Raw genomic sequence first — 19701 nt, 5'->3', positions numbered from 1 at the left:
CTGAACAAGGCTAGGTCAGAGGCTCAAGCCTGTACAGCTGCCTGTCATGTTGTTGCCCAACTCCACCCATCCTAGAGAGAGGAAGACATGTCTGCTGGGCAGAGTGGGGGCAGCCCCTAGTGCCAACCTGCCTACACTGACGTCAATGAAAGCAGGATTTGGCCTGAAGAATGAGGTAGCAGCTTGAATGAATGGAGAAGGGGAAGATGAAGTATAGGACGTCCTGAGATGATGGCACTCCAGGCACTTGAGATCTGCAGCCACAGCCCTGGAGGAGGAATGGCTGCAACAGGGTAGATATCTCCCAGAACAAGGAGAGAAACCTAAAAGCTGAAGCTACTGTATTGACTCCTCATTCCAATCCAACTGTGTTGTCAGACCAGAACAGCACTGAGGACACCAGGGTTGTGGAGAATGGAGCTTACACAGGACTAAAGGTTCCACTACTGTGTTTAACGACCAGCCAATCTGAGAGCCACTGCGACCTACTGAACGGAGTCAAGACCCTGGGGGTCTGTCCCTGGCTCTCCTAGTGCAAACATGGCCATAGCCAAGTCAGATCAGCTCTGTGCCTTGACTTCCCAGCTGATAATACATTCTTCCTACAAATTCGGTAAGTAAGCCATCCATCCACTCAGGCAGGGTGGTGCTCCTAGAATCAGACCAATCCCACAGCACATTCCTGAGCAGCCAATCGGCATGCACAGATTAACCCCCAGCCAGGCTGAGGCCAGCACAGAATGGCAGTATAAAAGAGGCTCAGACCTTGGCACATGACCCTTACCAAGGGCAGAAGGGAGCTGCAGGTCTGGCATCTGTGAATCGCATCTGCCTGGAGTCAGTAGGAGACAGCTATGTGGCACTTTGACCTCTGTGGACCAGGTCCAGCAAAGGAGGTAGGGATACTTACCGCTCTCCTCCATTTCTGCAACCCAGAGTCCAGCCCCCTAAAATTCTCTCCCCATCTTACTCAGCCCAGCCCTCACAGCCCCTAAGTGCTTGTGGTTCCAACCAGCACTTTGATCTCCCCTGCATGAAACCCCAATGGCAAATGCAAGGGATGCTCATTCATCCTAGTCACTTTTTTTTTTTTTTTTTTTTTTTTTTTACACAGTACCTGATGCTACTCTTATCAAAGTTGAAGGGAAAACTTCCCCTATCTATCCTACCCTGTTTCCCCGAAAATAAGACAGTGTCTTATATTAATTTTTGCTCCCAAAGATGCGCTAGGTCTTATTTTCAGGGGATGTCTTATTTTTCAGAAATGAAAAATGCCTTATTATCGGTGGATGCCTTATTATCGGGGAGGTCTTATTATCGGGGGATGCCTTATATTACAACGAGAGGCAAAACTGTAAATAGGCCTTATTTTCGGAGGATGTCTTATTTTCGGGGAAACAGGGTAGGAGCAGGCCTAAAGAACTCTGAGTGTATGGTGAGCATGACCAATACAGTCCACCCCTAGTCAATCTTGTAAAGGAACCCCCAACCCCACTGCAGAGAGAGGGTGAGGCTCGGAGGCAGAGGGAAGGAGCCTTCGGCTGCTGGTCCAGAAACGCCAAGTGCAATACAGAATAGAGCCCATTGCAGAGTGCATTGCTAGTTAAAAACAAGTGAGCATGCAAACTGCTACAAATAGGCTGGGGACCCAACCAGTCAGGCAGTCACCCCACAAAACAAGAGAAAAGAGTGAGAGGCAGAGAGACAAGTGCACTGAGACAAACCTCTCTTCGGAAGTGAATGGGGAGAATATCTGCTAGTTGCTAGAAGAAAATAAAGACAAATGCAATTAGAACAGTTCTGTAGCCTTGCTCCCATTGGAGCATCTGTTGCAGCGACTGAAACCCTCTCCCCATGTTAATGATGCACCCTAGGCAGCATTCAGCAAATCAATTGGCTCCATTAGGGCAGGGAAAGCACTCTATTAGGCACAAGCGTTAGCATTTGAACCTTTTACTACTTAAGTGAATGGCCTAAGCGCAGGACTAGGTGGTATTCCAATGGAGGAGGGAGGGCCCTCACTCTTTCCTATTGAAGCTGGTCCATCTTCATTAAATAACTCAATAGTAGGGCTGTCAAGCGATTAAAAAAATTAAACAATAGAATACCATTTATTTTAAATATTTTTGGATGTTTACTACATTTTCAAGTATACACCTCTACCCCAATATAACGCTGTCCTCAAGAGCCAAAAAAATCTTACTGTGTTATATGTGAGACCGCGTTGTATCGAACTTGCATTGATCCACCGGAGCATGCCGCCCCGTCCCCCAGAGCGCTGCTTAACCGTGTTGTATCGGGGTAGAGGTGTATTAATTTCAATTACAACACAGAATACGAAGTGTACAGTGCTCACTTTATATTTATTTTTTATTACAAGTAGTTGCACTGTAAAAAACAAAAATTGTATTTTCAATTCACCTCAAGAACTGTAGTGCGATCTCTTTATCATGAAAGCTGAATTTACAACTGTAGAATTATGTAAAAAAAATCTGCATTAAAGATAAAATAATCTAAAACTTTAGAGCCTACAAATCCACTCAGTCCTACTTCTTGGTCAGCCAATCACTCAGAAACAAGGTTGGTTACAATTTGCAGGAGATAATGATGCCTGCTTCTTGTTTACAATGTCACCTGAAAGTGAGAACAGGCATTCGCATGGCACTGTTGTAGCTGGCGTTGCAAGATATTTATGTGCCAGATGCGGTAAAGATTCATATGTCCCTTCATGCTTCAACCACCATTCCAGAGGACATGCTAATGATGGGTTCTGCTTGATAACAATCCAAAGCAGTGCGGACTGATGCATGTTCATTTTCATCCTCTGAGTCAGGTGCCACCAGCAGAAGGTTGATTTTCTTTTTTGGTGTTTTGGGTTCTGTAGTTTCCGCATCAGAGCGTTGTTCTTTTAAGACTTCTAACAGCATGTTCCATGCCTCGTCCCTTTCAGATTTTGGATGGCACTTCAGATTCTTAAATCTTGGGTTGAGTGCTATAGCTATTTTTAGAAATCTCACATCGGTACCTTCTTTGCGTTTATCGAATCTGCTGTGGAAGTGTTCTTCAAATAAACATGTGCTGGGTCATCATCCAAGACTGCTATAAAATATATGCAGAATGCAGGTAAAACAGAGCAGGAGGCATACAATTCTCCCCCCAAGGAGTACAGTCATAAATTTAATTGATGCATTATTTTTTTTAACGAGCATCATCAGCATGGAAGCATGTCCTCTGGAATGGTGGCCGAAGCATGAACGGGCATACGAATATTTAGCCTATCGGGTAGGTAAATACCTTGCAACGCCGGCTACAAAAGTGCCATGCGAATGAACGCCTGTTCTCACTTTCAGGTGATGTTGTAAATAAGAAGCAGGCAGCAGTATCTCCCATCAATGTAAACAAACTTGTTTGTCTTAGCGATTGGCTGAATAAGAAGTAGGACTGAGTAGACTTACACTGCTTTGTTTTTGAGTGCAGTTATGTAACCAAAAAAAAATAAATCTGCATTTGTAAATTACACTTTCACAATAAAGAGATTGCACTACAGTACTTGTATTTTTCAATTCACCTCATACTATTGTTTAAAATCATTTTTACTGTACATATTTGTAATAAAAAATAATATAAAGTGAGCACTGTGCACATTGTATTCTGTGTTGTAATTGAAATCAATACTGAAAACATAGAAATATCCAAAAATATTTAATAAATTTAAATTGGTATTCTAGTAAGTGCAATTAATCGCAATTAATTTTTTTTAATTGCAATTTTTTTGAGTTAATCATGTGAGTTAACTACAATTCATTGACAGCCCTACTCAACAGTAATTGGGCTAGAACCTACATTGAATCCTGCTGTACTCCAGTGGTTGGGGTACTTCCCCCAGCAGGGAGGGTGAATTGCTGGTTCAAATCCCTTTTGTGCTTGGTTGAGATGGGATTTGAAGCAGGCTCCCTTACCTCTCATGTGAAGGGCCTAAGTGCCAACCTGGGAGGTATTCTGACATAGGGTTCCCTCAGTCTTTTCTATTGACACTGGTCCACTTTAACTACATAATAAATGGGCCAAAGTCTGCCTCCACAGCTCTTGATGGTAAGGGGGGGTTAGAGCACTTCTCTGGGATGTGAGTGACCCTGGTTCAAATTCCCTGTCTACCTCGGTGGAGGGGGTCTGGTGCCTGAGGTGCAGGCCCTTGTAAATTGACAGTGGACTATACAGAGCAGCTCTTGCTGGTTTAATTAATGAGTAATGGTGGCCATACAAAAGACCCAAATCACTCTTTTGTCCCCAGAGGCTAGCTACCCAGGCTGTGGCAGACCCCAGGTCACTCCCCTTCTCTGCTGAGGGGTGTGAACTGGGATCTCCCACCTCTCAGGGAGAGTCAGAGATGGGCAAGCCCTGTTTAAATCCCCTCCCTGTCCAAAGGTGACAGTGGCCTCCTGAGAAAGGGAGGGGGTTCAGACATGGATGTTCCACCCCAAAGGGCAATCACTGAGGAGGCAGGAAATCCCTGTGCAAACGCCTGCTGAACATTTGAACCAGGCTCTCCAACAACCCAAGCTAGTACCCTAACCACTGGACTAAAGAGTGACTCTGGCTTTTGGCCTGGCCCGAAGAATAGTTAAATCAAGTGGAACGACTTCAAGAGGCAAGAGTCAGGAGGCCCATAAGCACTACGTACACCAATGACCAGAGCCTGTATCTGGGCTAGTGGAGAGCTCTCTCCACAGGCCAGTGGGGGACTTGAACCAGCAGCTCCCACACACTAGGCACAGAGGTTAATCACCAGACTATAGAGGGAGTCTTTCCAATAGGCTGGCCCAAAAAATAGTTAAGCCCAGTAGAACAGCTTCAAGAGGCAAGCATGAGGGAGATCTCCCACAGTTCTGTGGCCCATAGCTTAGAGCACTCACCTGGGCAGTCCCCCTTCACATCCCTTCTCCTAACCAGGCAGAGGGGGATATTGAAGCAGGGTCCCCCCATCACAGATGAGCACCGTAACCGCTGAGTAAAGGGGTCACAGATCCATAGAATCTGTGCTACGGCCTCACCTTTGGAATGGACTCTAGGAGGAACCCCTTCAGTGTGTCAGACTCACTCTCCTGCTAGGGTAAGCCAGTTTCACCGCCTCCTTAGGCTGAACCTATGGGCCTGCAGCACTCCTGCCTCACCCTGTGAGCTCTGTTCAGTGAGTTCACCCAAGGCAGACCCCTGCCAGAGACTCGTCAGCTCCTCAGGGATGAACGTACCTCGACAAGCATTTGCATTGACATTCCCATAGAGTCCAAATACTTGGCTTGATTAGTCAGCTAGAACTCCGCATAGGCAGCACAGAGACCTGAAGCACAGCCCATTCTGGTAAGCCCCGAGCCTAGGCAGGCTGTAGTGAACTCCTGGGTTCAAACTCTGTCTCCCTCTGTTTGACTTCCTTCCTTGGGCTCCAGGTGAGAGCCCCACCTCCTTCCACCAGACAGTTCTTATCACCACCTCCCCAGTCTTGTCTTCTCCAGCTAGGGAAATGCTATTCAGGCTTCCCAAGGAGAAACAGGGCTGTCCATTTTCCTCTGGGTTGTTGCCCTAGCAGTTCCTTGCCACCATGCTCTCCTCAGACATGGCTCTGCTGTCTTCTGTGCTCATCCCTACCGATTTCCCTTGCTCTCTGCAATGAGGCAGAGATAAGAAGGCAGAAACTGAAGACGTGATGTTTGCAGATGGAGGTCCAGGCAGAATGGAATGGCCCTTGGGCTTCAAGATCTCATCCAAGACACACCCCCATGGAGTGACCTGCATGGAACTCAGTACAGTGGCCTCAGAAGAATGAAGACCTGGAGCCAGCCCTGTGGGATTTCAGATTTTGAGTGTTTCACAGCGATGCAAGGGCCTGATGGTTGTCCCTCAGGCTTGGATAGGATTCTTCTGTGACCCCAGCCTTGAGTATCTGAACCCTGCTCCACTATACCAGGGGTCTGAAAAGTCACTCATTTCATTCAGAAAGCTGTCGAAGTCAGCCAGACACTCCCACTGCAGCCATAGGCAGCCCCAGGGACGACAGTGCTGAAAAGAGTTCCCCCCATGCTGCCAGCATGGAATTACAGCTCAGTGCAAAGTAAAGAGATGTTTCCCTTCTGCAGCATATGAGACTCTCCAGCTCTGTCAAAGGCCAACAGGACTTTTCAATCAACTCTGCTGGCAGGTGGCTCAGGGCCTAGTCATGCCTGCTCCTGGAGTCACACTACCTTCCCTTCAGCCCAACAGCAGTGGCAGCTTCTTCACCTTCAAGGGGTCATTGGTGGTTCCACTCTCCTGGGCTTGCAGCAGGCTGCATTATCTTCAGATAGAATTATGCTGCCTCTTGCTACTGCCCCCCGCAACATGTGCTTCCAGATACTGCTACATCCATTTTCCTCATTTCCCCATAGCAGATTCTAGCTGAAATTTCTCCTTTGGCACCGGGTGAAGGCTGCTGGAATTCAGAGGTGGACACTGGTAGCTATTTTTCCACACTTATTACTAATTTTAAAGCCAGCCAGCAAAACTATAATGGGTGGGCTTAACAGAGAGCTCAATGCAGCCCTGCTTCACCACCCTGCCAGTAGCAGCTTTCACAACTTTGGTTTTAAAGTGAGAAATTTCTCCCCTCAGGTGAGTCACATGTTAAAAACACACTGAGTTTGGGCCTTGCTCATCCAGTCACTGGGGGCCCCAGAGCTCAGCTATGTTCATGGTGAGGGGGGACCAGCTGTTGTGCACCCCATGGGCTGGTGCCTGACAGCTTGTTCAGTGCTGATGGAGCATTGCTAGCTGCTCCAAGGTTCCAGGGATGGAAAGGGCCTTCACCCCTGCAAAGTCTGCATCATCACTCCCCAGGGACTCCAAAGGCACTTGCAGCCACTTTATTGCCTCAAGGCACCATCCCCCAGGAAGAGGGGTTTGGAGATGGAAGTGAGGGAAGGTAGGGGGAGGGGGGGAGCTGGTGTGGTTAGGTTAGAGAGAGAGGCGGCTGAGCGCATGGGCTTTCTGAAGGAACAAGGCTGGTTCTGGTTGCACCTGAACCCCAGGGTTCTCTGGTCCCAGGACTAGCAGCCTGAGGGTTCTGCTGTTAGTACCAACACAGCGCAGGTTAGAGCACTCCTGGCAGTAAAGGGTTAAAGGGAACCCGTTGTGAAAGCAGGGTTAGTGCTTGGCACAGCAGAGCCCGGAGGGCAGGATACATACATTTGCTAGGCTGAGGTTGAAAAGTCCTTTCTGGATAGGAAGGAGGAGGGGGGGGAAAAAGAGAGAGAAATAGACAAAGAGCTCAGCCTGCCCTGGGTTCAGATACTGTTACACTTGCCCGGCTTTCTATGCAGTAAGATTTGTGAGGACAGGCCTGTGCATGCAGAGGTCTCCAGACGGTCGTATTGCTCTGGGGAAAGCTGCAGAAAACGAGGTCCCAGAGGTAGTTCGGCCTGTTGCCCACTCATTCCTGGAGGGCCAAGACTCTGCAACGTCCAGGGAGATACTAGCAGCCCAAGTGCTGGCATTGTACTGTCTGTCAGACATTTAACTATGTCCACATGCTCGATTTATTATCTCCCAGCAGACAGACAGGGAGTGCTTGCTGGAGTTACCCCCGCAGATAGGAGGGAGATGGCTCAGGCTGTACTAGAGGATTCAGCGCACAGTGCTGGGCGAGCTGCCCCAGCACAGGCCTCCACGTGCCGGGAGGTAACACCCCTTCCCAGCCATGTCCAGACCCCATGCCAGCTGAACCTCTGGCAGAGTCACCCACCCCTTGGTGGAGAGAGCAGCAGTGACCTGGACAATGGGCAGCATTAAGGCTATTTCTGGCATCTGGGCCACTGGCCACAACCTGATTTGGACTCCAGGAAGCTTTGGCAGTAACTAATCCCACCCATCCCTGGGGGTGGGAGAGGCTCTAGAGCACAGGCTCTGCAACTGTCCTGTTGGCCCAGAGCGGCACATCTTCTGGTGCCAAGGGCCTGGGCCCTGCTGGCTACAATGGGGTGAGTCTGGGGTTTGTGGGACATCTGTGGCTCCCAGGGGCCCACGACACATCACACTGCTGTGACTTACCACTGGGGTGGGTATTGTGATGCAAATGGGCTTCATCATGGGATCCTGTTGCCCCAGAATGTTGCTTCTTGCGGCCCAGTGCTGTAAAGCAGTGCTTGCACCATTGTATTTTAGAGGACCCCCGTCCTGGGACAGCATTAACCAGCCAGCCCATCCCCTCCCCCAGCCCACACCACGGACAGGACCCAAGCCTCACCTTAGCAGCACTGCGGAGATGGTCATAATAAACCTCCTCTATGGCTTGGAAATAGATCACTCCCTTGAGCTTTGTCTCATGTTTATCTGCATGAGAGAGAAAGGCAAGGCTCTGTAAGCACCAGGCTTCACAGAGGAGGAGGCAGCAAGACGAGGGTGGAGGCTGGTTCCCAGCTGGAACTGAGCCAGACACCACATGGGTTAGCTAGAGCCAGGGATTCTGGCAGCCACAGCAGAAGAGAGAGTCCTGAGACACCCTGTCAGTGACATGAATGTGATGAGTCCTTCTGAGGGTTAAATACACCACTGGTGGCGGGTGGGTGGGGTGGGGTATTTGTATAGAGACTGGGGAGCAGTCAGGCAGCAGTGGGGTGCTCTTACCGACATAGTAGGAGACTGTGCGTTTCATACGGTCGAAGACGAACCAACGCTTCTTCCAGGATTTGATCTTGCCACCCATCTTGACCAGATAGCCCTTGCACATCTTCTCGGTCAGGATGACATGATAGCAGGTGTCCACATTGTGGCCTGAGGACTCAATATGTGTCTTCAAGTCGAAATCCTCCTTGCGGATGGGGAGATACCTGGTCAGGGGCCGTGCCTGGAGAAGCAACGCAGCCTCATCAGTGCCACCCCAATGGCAGTCGCCGCCCTTGAGAGTAAAGGAAGTGGGAGAGTTGAGCACTTAGCCAACACAGGCCCCATGGCACTCGTAGCATCCAAGATGCTGCCACCAGATGTGTCACCCTCTTAAGTCTCAAAAGGGGACAAGAGACCTTGATCCTGTCCCTACCCCTCAGCCCCAGATGCTCCAACATCAGACCCAAGAGAACTACATGACAGGTGGCACCTTCCATGCATTCATGAATGCTAGGTCTATGGCTGAAACGGCACCATGCAGCCTCCTTAACACCAGAGACAGATGGGAAAAGGACTGCCTCCTCATCCCCTGCTCAGCCCTCCTCCACATCCCGCTCTCACCTGGGAGAAGTGCTTCTCTCGCATCTTGACCTCCTTCTCAATCAGCTTCTGCCGATGAGCCGTCTCATCCTGCAGCCTCCGCTCCAGCTGCTCCCGCCGCCTGCGCTCATCCTCCAGGGCCTGTCGCCGCAGCTCCATCTCCCGCTCCTGCCAAGTAAAGGACATGGCAAGATCCCCTCTCTGCCCTCCTACCCCATGCCCGGCACTAGCTTCCAGAGGCACTACTCAATGATGCAGGATTTGTGGGTGTGACAGTGGATGGCTGACAGCCCTGGAGACTGGATCCCCTCTCCCTGAAAGCTTCCGCATCCCCATAAACAAGAGGGTGAGAATGCTCTGAGTGTAGCTCCCTAGCATTGGCATACAGACCCACTCACCCGTGACTCCATCAGGCGAGATTTCTCTGCATGGGCCTCTTTCAGCATCTTCTCCATCTCCTCGATCTTCACTGCCTCCACCCCACTGGCACTGCAAGACAAAGCTGATACCATCACAGCCTGCAATCCCCGCTTGGGCCAGGAGCCTGGCTGCTCCACACAGGTGGAGAGTGTCTCCTTACAGGAAAGGATGGCAGTTAGGAATCCCATGCTCGCCCACCCCTGGGCACTGGTTAGGCAGCAGGGCCAAGCAAACTCCCAGTTCCCTGAGAACTCAAAGAGCCAAGGCTAGTGAGCCAGACCTCGGTGAGGGAATGATTTTTCACAGAAAGGGCTCTCAGGGATTAACTGGCAGTGGCATCTACTCTGTGGAGGAAGTGTAGGTTTTTGTCCTGAGCTATGATGAGTCCCTCTGCACTTGGACACTGCACTCCCATCTCTGTCTCAGCCCCAGCAGGGGCCCACAAACACATTTTGGGAGCATGTCCCTTCCTCAGGGAGACATCCACACATGGATCGTTCACCTGACATCCAGGGAAATCTGCATGAGTGTATTATGGTAGTGCCCGAAGGAAGACAACCTCTGTCTCAAAGGGCTTACACTAATCCAGGGGATATATAGGCCCTGGAACAGCTCATGGAAATTCTCCTTTCGCTTGAGAGGGAGGGGCCTGGATCTGGGGTGCAGAACACTGTGCCAGCCATGGGTTTTATTGGGGTCTGTTTGCAGTCAGGGATTCATTGTAGAGGGTGACCTGGGGGATCAAACAGGGCCACATCGCCTGCTCTGCCCCAGCCCAATGCCTCTCAGACATCTAGAGCTGCCTCTAAACACTGCGTCTGCCACAGGATCACCTCACACCACCAATCACCACAGACACCGACAGAATTAACATGAATAAGCTCTATGGGCTTGTTTGTCTGCCAACACCCTGCTGCAGAGCAGACAGAGCCCCAGACAGAATTCATGATTTTACTGACGCCTGAGCTCTGGATTCCTTCCCGAAGAGCATACACAAGCCAGTAAATCCCCAGCTTGCATGGCTGCTGTGCACAGCCCAGCACAGTAGCTTCCCAACACCTGTGAGTCAGGCTCTCGTATTGGGCAGAGCAAGGGGAGCTAGCCTCAAGCTTCACCAGGCTCATCCAGCCCCCCAACAATCAGCTTGGGGGAGGCTGTTATTGCCCAAGGATTCTGAGACGAGTGCTGAGGAGTTTGGGGAGTCTCAGAGCAGGGGAGCGGGGCTGGGGTGTGTGTGGGATGGATGATGGAAGGTGGCTGCAATGAAGTTGTCAGAAATGCTCACAAATGGCTTATCTGTCAACCCAGTGAAACTGTAGGCCCCTGCACTTATTAACTAGCCCTCCCTCCCCCTAGTGACCAGGTCCCTGCCCCCAGCACTTAGGGTATGTCTACACTTGAGCTGGATGTGTGTGGGGGGTGATTCTCCGCTCGAGTAGATGCGCCTGTACTAGCTCTCATCTAGCAAATTTGCTAAAAATAGCGTTGCCACAGAAGTGTGAGCTATGGTAGGTGCTAGCCGCCCAGAGTAAATGCCCATCAGAGACCTTAGGCACGTAGGCACCTTAGGTTCATTGAGCTCCACCCAGTTCACCTCATGCAGAGGCCACTGGACATGCTTTGCTCATTACCAACCTGGCAGCCCTGTGGTGAAAGGCTTTCAGCCCCAAGCCAGCTGGCTGCCCCCTTAGGCCAGGCCAGGCCAGGCATCTGGAATGTGCTGAGGTCTCTCCTGAATGGGGCAGACTCTCTTCACATCACCTGTTGTCAGGACAGGGACCAGCCCGTGTGCATCCCTCCCCTCCGCAGGCTGCCCAGAGTGCAGGCGCCCGGATTACCTGGACATGTTATCAGGCGAGCAGGCTGAGTTGCCACCAGTGGAGATACTGGTTTCCATGCTGTCTGAGCTCTCCAGGCTGAGTGTGTCATAGGCGTGGTCCATGTCCTCGGCCCGGTGCCCGATGCCATGGGGAGGATGATGATGGAGAATGGAGTGATGCATGAGCGGAGGGTAGGAAGAAGGGGGGTAGTGAGGCTGCCCGTGCAGGGCTTCCCACTGGGACTGTGCCTCAGCAGCCGCTTTCTGCTTCAGCTCCGCCAGGCGCCGCTTCTGCTCCTCAATCACCTGCTGCCCTGTACCCCAAGGGAAGAAGAACAGAGGGCAGATCACCAGGGGTAAGGAGGGGGCCTGACTGGCTACTGGAGCTATGGCCTGGGCACTGGCAGGCAGCCTTCAAGCAGCCTGCACTCTGTGCCCAGCACCGTGACTACCCGGGGCTCATGGCTCACACCAAACTTCTGCTACTGGGCCATCTCTGGCCAGGAAGGCACGAGTCTGAACCGCCCAGTGCATCCAGCTGTCATGGACGAAGTCTGCGTAGCGCGCGATTGGAAATACAAGCATGTGGCCATTTGTTTAAGTGTCCATGTCTATGTCCACACCTATCAGAGCATTAATGACGGTGAGCAGAGAATCTCCTATGACATCCATCCAAGTGTGAGAATATGCACCCTGCTAAGCACTGTGCGTGCCCATCCGTTTCCCAGTGCAAACATGTCCCTGTCTCCTCATCTCTGCCTGTTCAGCCAAAGGGGAAGCAGCACACTAAGTCTCCCGAGAATTCCCCCACCCATGACCCAAACCCCTTTACAGCCCCCTTCCTGCGGCAGCCCCTTTGCAGCACTGTGGGAACGTAGAGTAAGTGGGATAGAGAGAAATGTGGATTTGAACTGCAGTGGTGGCAGAGTCTGAAGGCAAAGGGAATTCCCTGCTGTGCATGTGAGGAGCCAGGGATAAGCCTGGTCTCTGGGCAGGAGGCACATTGCTACCATGCAGCAGCCAAGGAACCAGGGCTTCCCTGGAAAGTCGCTCACCCTGAGGAGTCGGAGCCACTGCCACCACTGTGCAGCTGCAGCAGCCCTGCTGCATGGCGACTTTGCCCAGCTCTAATTCCCATCTGGGAGCTGGCAGCGAGACCGGAATCAGGCAGGTCTGACCACGGGCCACCGACGGCACACCCCACTCCCATTCTGTGCTCTTGGGTCACTTGGTGGATGCACTGGAAGCTCCCAGTGTGTCTCCTCAAGGGGCTCCTCACCTTTTCCAGTTACCCACTCCTCCCTCCTGCCAAAAATGCACATAGCCAGATCCAACCTTCAAGGTTCCCAGCTTGTACGGACCATCCCAGCTGGGCCTCTACCTTCCCCTGGCCTCCAGCCCATCCCCTCAGGCACTCAGAGCAGAGGCAGCAAGGGGAGGGTGCATGCATCAGTCTGGCAGGGCTGGGCAAAGCATTCATAGACCAGGCAGCCTGATACCAGGTTTTCCAAATCCACACAACTGCTCGCGTGCTCGGTGGGGCTTTTGGGGGTGCAGCAGGGAGAGGGGGATGCAGGGAGGCAGAAGGACCAGGCAGCAGGTTCCTGAAGGAGTTCCAGCTTTTGGCGCTTTGCATGGCAGGCACAGGCACCGAAAGGAGCAAACAGCTGCTGTGGAGGAAGAGGAGGCAGACAGGGTCCTGCAGAGCTCATTTGACCAAAGTAGGAAAGATGTTGGCTGACATGGCCTATGGGGGAGAAAAATGCTCAGGGCTTTCCCTCTCTGATGCAGGGGAAACCCTGGGCTGGTCAGGAACAAGCCACCACCTCAGTCAGCACCAGCCCCTAATGCCAGGGGAAAACAAGCTGGTTCCCAAGTGCAAGCTGGAGACCTCCCCTTTGGGACACAGCTGGGGATGCTCTTGGGGGAAGATGTCCTAGAAGCATCTGGCCAGTTTGTCTGGCGCTGCTAGCAGACGGACTCACAGACACACTGACGCCTTGGGGTTGGGTCTGTGCCTCCTCCCCACCCTTGGCAGATGACATCAGGTGTCTTCTTGAACCACACAGCCATGCTGCTGCCTAAGGGGCTGATCTAGGAGTCCTAGCCTTTCCAAGTCTCTACCTGACACATCACCTGGCTGCAAGGGCTCTCCTGGGAGTGTAATAGCTGGAGATGCACCGTGTGGAGCTGGGGGTGAGGGGACAGAGGGGAAAAGCAAGAGACCATGAGAAAGCCACAATATCCGTGTCAGAGACAAACCAAACCTGGCAGGCTCCTGGCTTCTTCCTCTCCTGCACAACGGCCCTGGGCATTGCCTGCTCCCTGTGGCTGCTGCTGGGTTAGCTGAGGTTTTAGTCTCATCTACACTGTTCGAACAGCCATGCTGCAGGAAGTGGCAGCCCGGCACGGTTACTGTGGGCAGATGGGACCTGCCACATTTCATTGTGTTGCAGGACCATGCTATTGTCTTGCCAATTAACAGATCTCACCAGGGTCAGAGGGATTGCAACCAAGTCGCAAGATGACATCTGTTGGGAGCACTGCTGGGCTAGCAGCAGGATGCCCAACATGGCTGGGTCTACCACTGATGGGAGTTCTTCCTCTGAGAATCCTGCCAAACTGCTAAAGGCCTAGCTGGGCTCTCCGGCAAGACAGCCTTGTGCCATGGGTCACAGCAACTGCTAGCAACAGCCATGCTGGAGCATGACCAGGGCCCAGCATGGACAGAGCCTGGGAACTGCCAGCTGAACTGAGCGCTTGGGGCCAGACAGGCCAATGCTGCTCACGTACAGCAAAGCAGCATGTGACAACTCAGTGATGACATCCCCCCACCCACCTGTGAGAGTCCTGACCTTTCCCCTTCCCATGATCCTCGTGGTCTACTCCAGCTGACTTGACCAGTCATATTAAAGTCACAAGGTTGTCAAAAGGCCTGACGTGGAACCTTACTCCTTCATTTCCTCTCCCCCATTAGTAGAGACCACCTCATGCTGGACACGTTTATGGCTGCAGGGGCCAAGCATCAGCTAAGACACCTTGACTCCCGGGAAACAGGTTCAAATCCCAGCTGGGGAACTCAGCCCATCACCCTTCCAAAGATGGACCCAGCTACTGCTCCAGACTCCAAAGCCAGTGGCATAGGCAGCAGCCTGACACACCCCTTGGAGTGAGAGGGGCTTATAGCAACCTAGATCATTGTTCTGTTTCAATTGTGGCCCCCAGGTGTTCTCATCCTTCCCTCCTGCCACAAACTGGTCCCCCAGCACCTGGGAGGCAGGTGCAGTACATGAGGCTCAGCTCAGCACGAGTTGCAGAAGCTCCCCAGTGGATTCGGATTCGGATTTCCCCAACCTGGGCTGGGTACTTGCTGAGTTTCTGGTAACTCCAGCCCAGGGAGCGAGAGACCCAGGACCATTCTCACAAAGAGACAATTTATCTTAAGCCAACCCTCCCTCCAGAGGCAGATCGGTGGGAACCCTCCCTATCCCTCCCCCTCTCAATTGTTTGCACCACCAGAGCCTCCTGGGTTTGCGACGCACAGCCAGACTGGATCATGGTCTGGGCCTGCATCGTTCAGGAGAGCAGAGTAGTAAAAGCTCCAGGCAAGTGGGTGTTTCTCCTCCTCCCACTGCATGAGAAAGGCCCTCGGAGTTCCCCAGACAGGATGTCTAATGAACCACAGCTAGCAGTAACACATAACGAGCAGAGATATTTGTGCAGGACACAGGGCACAAGCAAGGGCAGAGCAACCCCAGCTCCCACAGAAACTACTCAGCAGTCTGGAGCACCTCGGTAGGAGTATCTTCCTCTCACTCCCTGGGCAGGTTGAATCCCACCCCCTGTGGGATGCCTTTGGAGCAGGTACTTACCCTTCTGCTGCAGGGCCAGCTGGCGTTTGGTCTCGATGTCCTGCAGTGTGGCTGCCAGGTTCCGTGGCAGGCTACCTGTGCCATTCTGTGGGTGCAGGGGACCCTAGGGATGTGAAAAGACAAGGATGAAGAAGCCCCTGTGGGTTGTGCCCCTGTGGGATGCCCAGTCTCTGGCTCATGGGCTCAAACTGCAGTAAAGGGCCTTAGTTATAAACAGTCTGGCTGATGGAGATATTAACAGATCAACCTGCTGTACTGCTGTGAAAGGGCGTCAAGTCAGGGTTCCAGACTGTCTCCCAACTATCTTCCTGCAGCCCAAGAGCCCAGGACCCCCAAAGTCAATGGATTGGAACAAGCCCTGCCTTTGGGGAATGAGTGACGATGCTGGTCCTGCAGCCCCCCCGAGTACATACCTTTGGGGAGGAGCTGCGTCCCAACGTGGCCACACTGAGCTGCGAGGATGATGCAGACCCGCTCTTTGTGCGTGGGAGGGTGCTGCCGGTGTCGCTGTCCATCTTAGCACGATAGACCTGGACACAAACACAGACATGACTAAAAAGGGCAGATGAAGGGCACAGCACAGGACCCTGTGGACTGGCTGAGGCTTAGGGAGAATTGATGGTTAGCCATCAGCATCCGTAACAAGGATTTATGGCATTTGAACCACTTCAACCCCTAAAGGGGCAGCGAGAGGGGAAAGGAGCCCAAGTAGCAACAGGAGGATAAAATGGGATCTGATAAGTTGGCAGCCTGGATCTACCTGAAGGATCTGCATCTTCTCAACATATAAGACGCATGTGCAGACAGCAGCTGCCTGAGGGCCCGGCTTGCTAACAGCAGTAGAGTTAACGCTAATCTCTGTTCCGTCCCTTCAGCCCCAGTCCCTCAGGACAGGCTCCTTCCCTACAGGATATTCCCCAGGGCTTTGCTCCATCTTGTTTGAATGTGCCCCATGCTGGCCAGCTGCTGCTTAGGGTACAAAATACCCAGGGCCCAGGAACGTGCCCTCTCTGAGCAAACACCTGCCCTTCTGAAAACCAACTCCCACTGTTACAGTGAGAAGAGACCCAGTTACAGTGAGATTGTGTTTCATTCAAGGTGCAGTGTCTCTGACTCACACTTGCTTTCAAAGGCTGAGACAACCAAGTGAGAGCAAACTGGCCTCTAGGTTGCCTTACACTCTATTCCAATAGCAGAGCCTTTACCCCTGGTGAGGAGACCGGTGTCCCAACCTGGAGCAAAAGCAACTTCTGGACTCAGCAGCTGAGCTCCTGTGAGCTGGACTCATTGAGAGTGAGCACAGAGCCCATAAGGTTGTGTTCCGTCACCTCTCTACAAACCCGAGTACAACCCCCACCAAGATGGAATGGCACATGCACAGGTACAGAGCAAGGATTCAGACTTTCCCAGAGCTGCTCCTCTGGTTCCTTTGCAGAGCCCCAGGCACTAAAGAAGCTTGCTGCGGCATGCAGCGGACTTGGACATGGGAGGGTCAGCTCTCACTTCCTGGGGTTTGGTGCCTGGGCCTTGTGGTATACTGCGGGAGCCTTTTACTGCGGGGACTTCTCTCCACACTCAGTGTCATTCAACAGATTATTGTTCCTCAGCTGAGATCAAGGGCTGGTCTGGAACCCAATTAACTAAAGGGGCTGTAACCTGAACCATCAGTTCCCCAAGGGAAAATCTGCATGAGCAGCTATTGCAACAGGTCTTACACAGATAAATAATCCATTAAATTCATTCTCACTTGGCACTGGGGCTCACAGACTTGCAGTGGAGTAGCTAAAAGTGAACTACAAATCATTTCATTACTTTGATTCTGTGTTCTGTGGAGACGAGTCCTAAATTACACAAAACAGGGCAGGGAGAGTCTCTTTAATGCATCTGTTAAGCACCATGTGCCGGCATGACATGGCATAAATAATAATAAATACTTCCCTGAGCTGATAATTCTCCCCCAAAATCGCCAGTTGCAACATTGTGAGAGTAACGGACCCAGCCAGGCAGTGGGAAATCAAAGCAACAACCAACTTCTGGGTCAAATCCACTGCGGGTGCAAATTGGCTCCATTGATTCATGGGAGCTAAGTCAATTGACACTAGCTGGGAATCCGGGTCACACTACCTGTGTCTTCCCACCATCCCAGCCGGTTTTGGGAAGGGACTCAGAACATCCCTAGCTCGGAAACTCCCTTATTGGGTGATCAGTCTCACTAATCTAACTGGCTGAGTCCAGCTGCAGCCGGCCTTGCTGCCAACAGCCCCCTCCCCAGGCACCTCTGTGATCCCAACCCTGCAGCCTGTGAGCACCCAAAAGGCCATAACTGTCCACCCCTGCAGGGCCCGGAGATGGGAAGTGGGTGGGGCAATTACCTGGAACAGCTTTCGAGAAGAGTGAGCTTTAGCAGGAAGAGGAGGAGGGGAGGAGTGAGGAGAGGCAGGGGAGGAGGCCTCGAAATGAGCCATGTACCACTTCTCTAAATCCAGGGCAGAAAGCTGCACTGGGCCCCCCTGAAGCTGCTTCTCCATCTAAAGAGAGAGGGTGTGAGAGACAGGAGGGGAGGGAAGGAGGATGAAACAGTGAGGGAATGAGAAACAGAGAAACCCTGCACCATCCCTGCATGCTCAGACCAGGGACCTGGATGTGGGGAGAGGGAAACAGAACCCAGTGCTCCCTACAGCCCACCAGGGTCCCAAACTGGCTCCATCCCTTTCTTCCTGGGAATTAAAACATGGGACCCTTCATCTGCAGCCAAACCCCAGCACTGTGCTGACAACAGCTCCAGGATCTTCCACCCCCAACCCCATCATCAAGGAGCGAGAGCAGCAGGCACTAATGTGAGCACTGGAAAGCCACTCAACCCCAGTCTGCATGGCTTACAGTGAAACCATCTAGATGTGGCAGGAAAGCCCTGTGGGAGCGTTGTGAGTCCTCACAGAGGGGCTGAGATGAATGAAAGGCAGCAGGGGACACAGGCAGGGAGGGGACGCACAGCACCAACACTTGCAATGGGAGCTGTGCAGACAGCTACTCCTGCTTAACCCTAGAGCTGTAGCAAAGCAGAGCAACCGTGCAGCAGGGTCGAGGTTGGGATGGAGACGTATTCTCAAACCCCCCTTGAACCCAGGAGTATTGGGACAGATTGTTTTGAGTAGATACCCACAGCTTGGGGCTCAAAAGGGTGTCATTCCTTCCCCCTCCACTCATGGCATGCTGCAGGGCTCACAAGGGATCCTGCACACGCAGGAAGATGTCAGACATCCCTGGCATAAACACAGTCCTAGGCCATGAACTCTCACCACTTACCAGTCCTCTTGCTGGGTCTGCTCCCCTTTGCTGCCAGTCCTAGCTCCTCCTCCAGCTGAGTGTTGTGATGAGGGCACTGGGCAGGGCAGGGGAGCAGCACACAATTCTGCTTTGCAGTGAGAGAAGGAACCTGGGGATCCCAGCCTGTCTCCCCCACCCTGCGGACTGACATGGCAGTGCGGGATGCTTGCTTGTGGGTCAGAGGCCCCGGAGCCCCACATCTGCCTTCCCTTCTGTGGCTGGACACCCCCCACCCACCCACACCCTCAGGGGTGAGCCATGCTGCTCCCTCATCACAGCCAAATGAGAGCTTAACATTAAATCAGTCCTGAGGCTTTAGAGCTGGCGAGAGGGGCTGGTCTGGTGGCACTGGGGAGGGATTATGCAGCAGGACCAGCTCTTCCTCTAAGCCATGTGCGTGTTCTGCACCGCGATGGATCAGCCTCCATGGATGATTCAGCATTTGCCAAGGTCGCCAAGGCAAGCTAACGTGCCGATGACGCTAGTGGTGTCTGTGCTGGGCATGACTCCATCCCAGGCCAGAAGGGATCCCTATTGCCTGGCCGCCTTTCTCTGGGACCCATCCCAGGCACACAGTGTGGGGGTGCTGAAGCCCGAGGGGTGGCAAGAGGGAAATGCAATGGACACAAACCTCAGCAGAGATGAAGGAAGAGGAGAGAGGTGGCGCAGGAGAAGGAAGGCAGCCTGCAGACGAAGCAACTTGAGGGGTGAAGCCTGAAGTGTGATGGCCCAATGGGGAAGCAGGAGGGGCCAGCCCTAGGTCAGCTCTGACATTGCCCAGAATCCCTGAGAGCTGGTCAACAGTCACGTACTGGGGCAGAGAGAAGCAGCAGAATGAAAAGCGGAAACAGGACTAGAGCAATGAGAGCCAGCCAGCCAGAGAGGTGAGCAGGCAAGGACTTCAGCAACCCCAAAGCCCATCCCAGAGGAGGTCATTACACTAGAAGAGTTTAACTTCCTGACAAGCTGCAGAGGTTTTTGGCTCAGCTCCACAGAGCAGCATCAGGAACAGATGCTATTTGCATTGAGCCC

At 52.5% G+C, this 19701-nt stretch overlaps 1 protein-coding gene across 50 annotated transcripts in view; it reads right to left on the bottom strand.

The window, feature by feature from the left end:
* PHLDB1 (pleckstrin homology like domain family B member 1) overlaps positions 1-19701 on the bottom strand; it is a 109184-nt gene that overhangs the window by 2490 nt on the left and 86993 nt on the right. For 22 of the 50 annotated variants that reach the window (XM_065570281.1, XM_065570268.1, XM_065570282.1 and 19 more), the window contains 11 exons: positions 19301-19480; positions 17715-17870; positions 15756-15872; positions 15343-15445; positions 11490-11784; positions 9630-9720; positions 9253-9399; positions 8653-8923; positions 8273-8358; positions 7216-7245; positions 1725-1763 (listed from right to left, as the gene is read on the bottom strand). In XM_065570281.1, coding sequence (XP_065426353.1) covers positions 1725-1763; positions 7216-7245; positions 8273-8358; positions 8653-8923; positions 9253-9399; positions 9630-9720; positions 11490-11784; positions 15343-15445; positions 15756-15872; positions 17715-17870; positions 19301-19480 — 1515 coding nt within the window. The other 28 variants (XM_065570285.1, XM_065570294.1, XM_065570297.1 and 25 more) reach the window with 18 other exon arrangements.

This window comes from Chrysemys picta, chromosome 16 (genome assembly GCF_011386835.1).
Source record: "Chrysemys picta bellii isolate R12L10 chromosome 16, ASM1138683v2, whole genome shotgun sequence".
Taxonomy (NCBI): domain Eukaryota; kingdom Metazoa; phylum Chordata; order Testudines; family Emydidae; genus Chrysemys; species Chrysemys picta.
The sequence above is the reverse complement of the archived record's forward strand: the minus strand, read 5'-3'. Positions and strand labels throughout refer to the sequence as shown.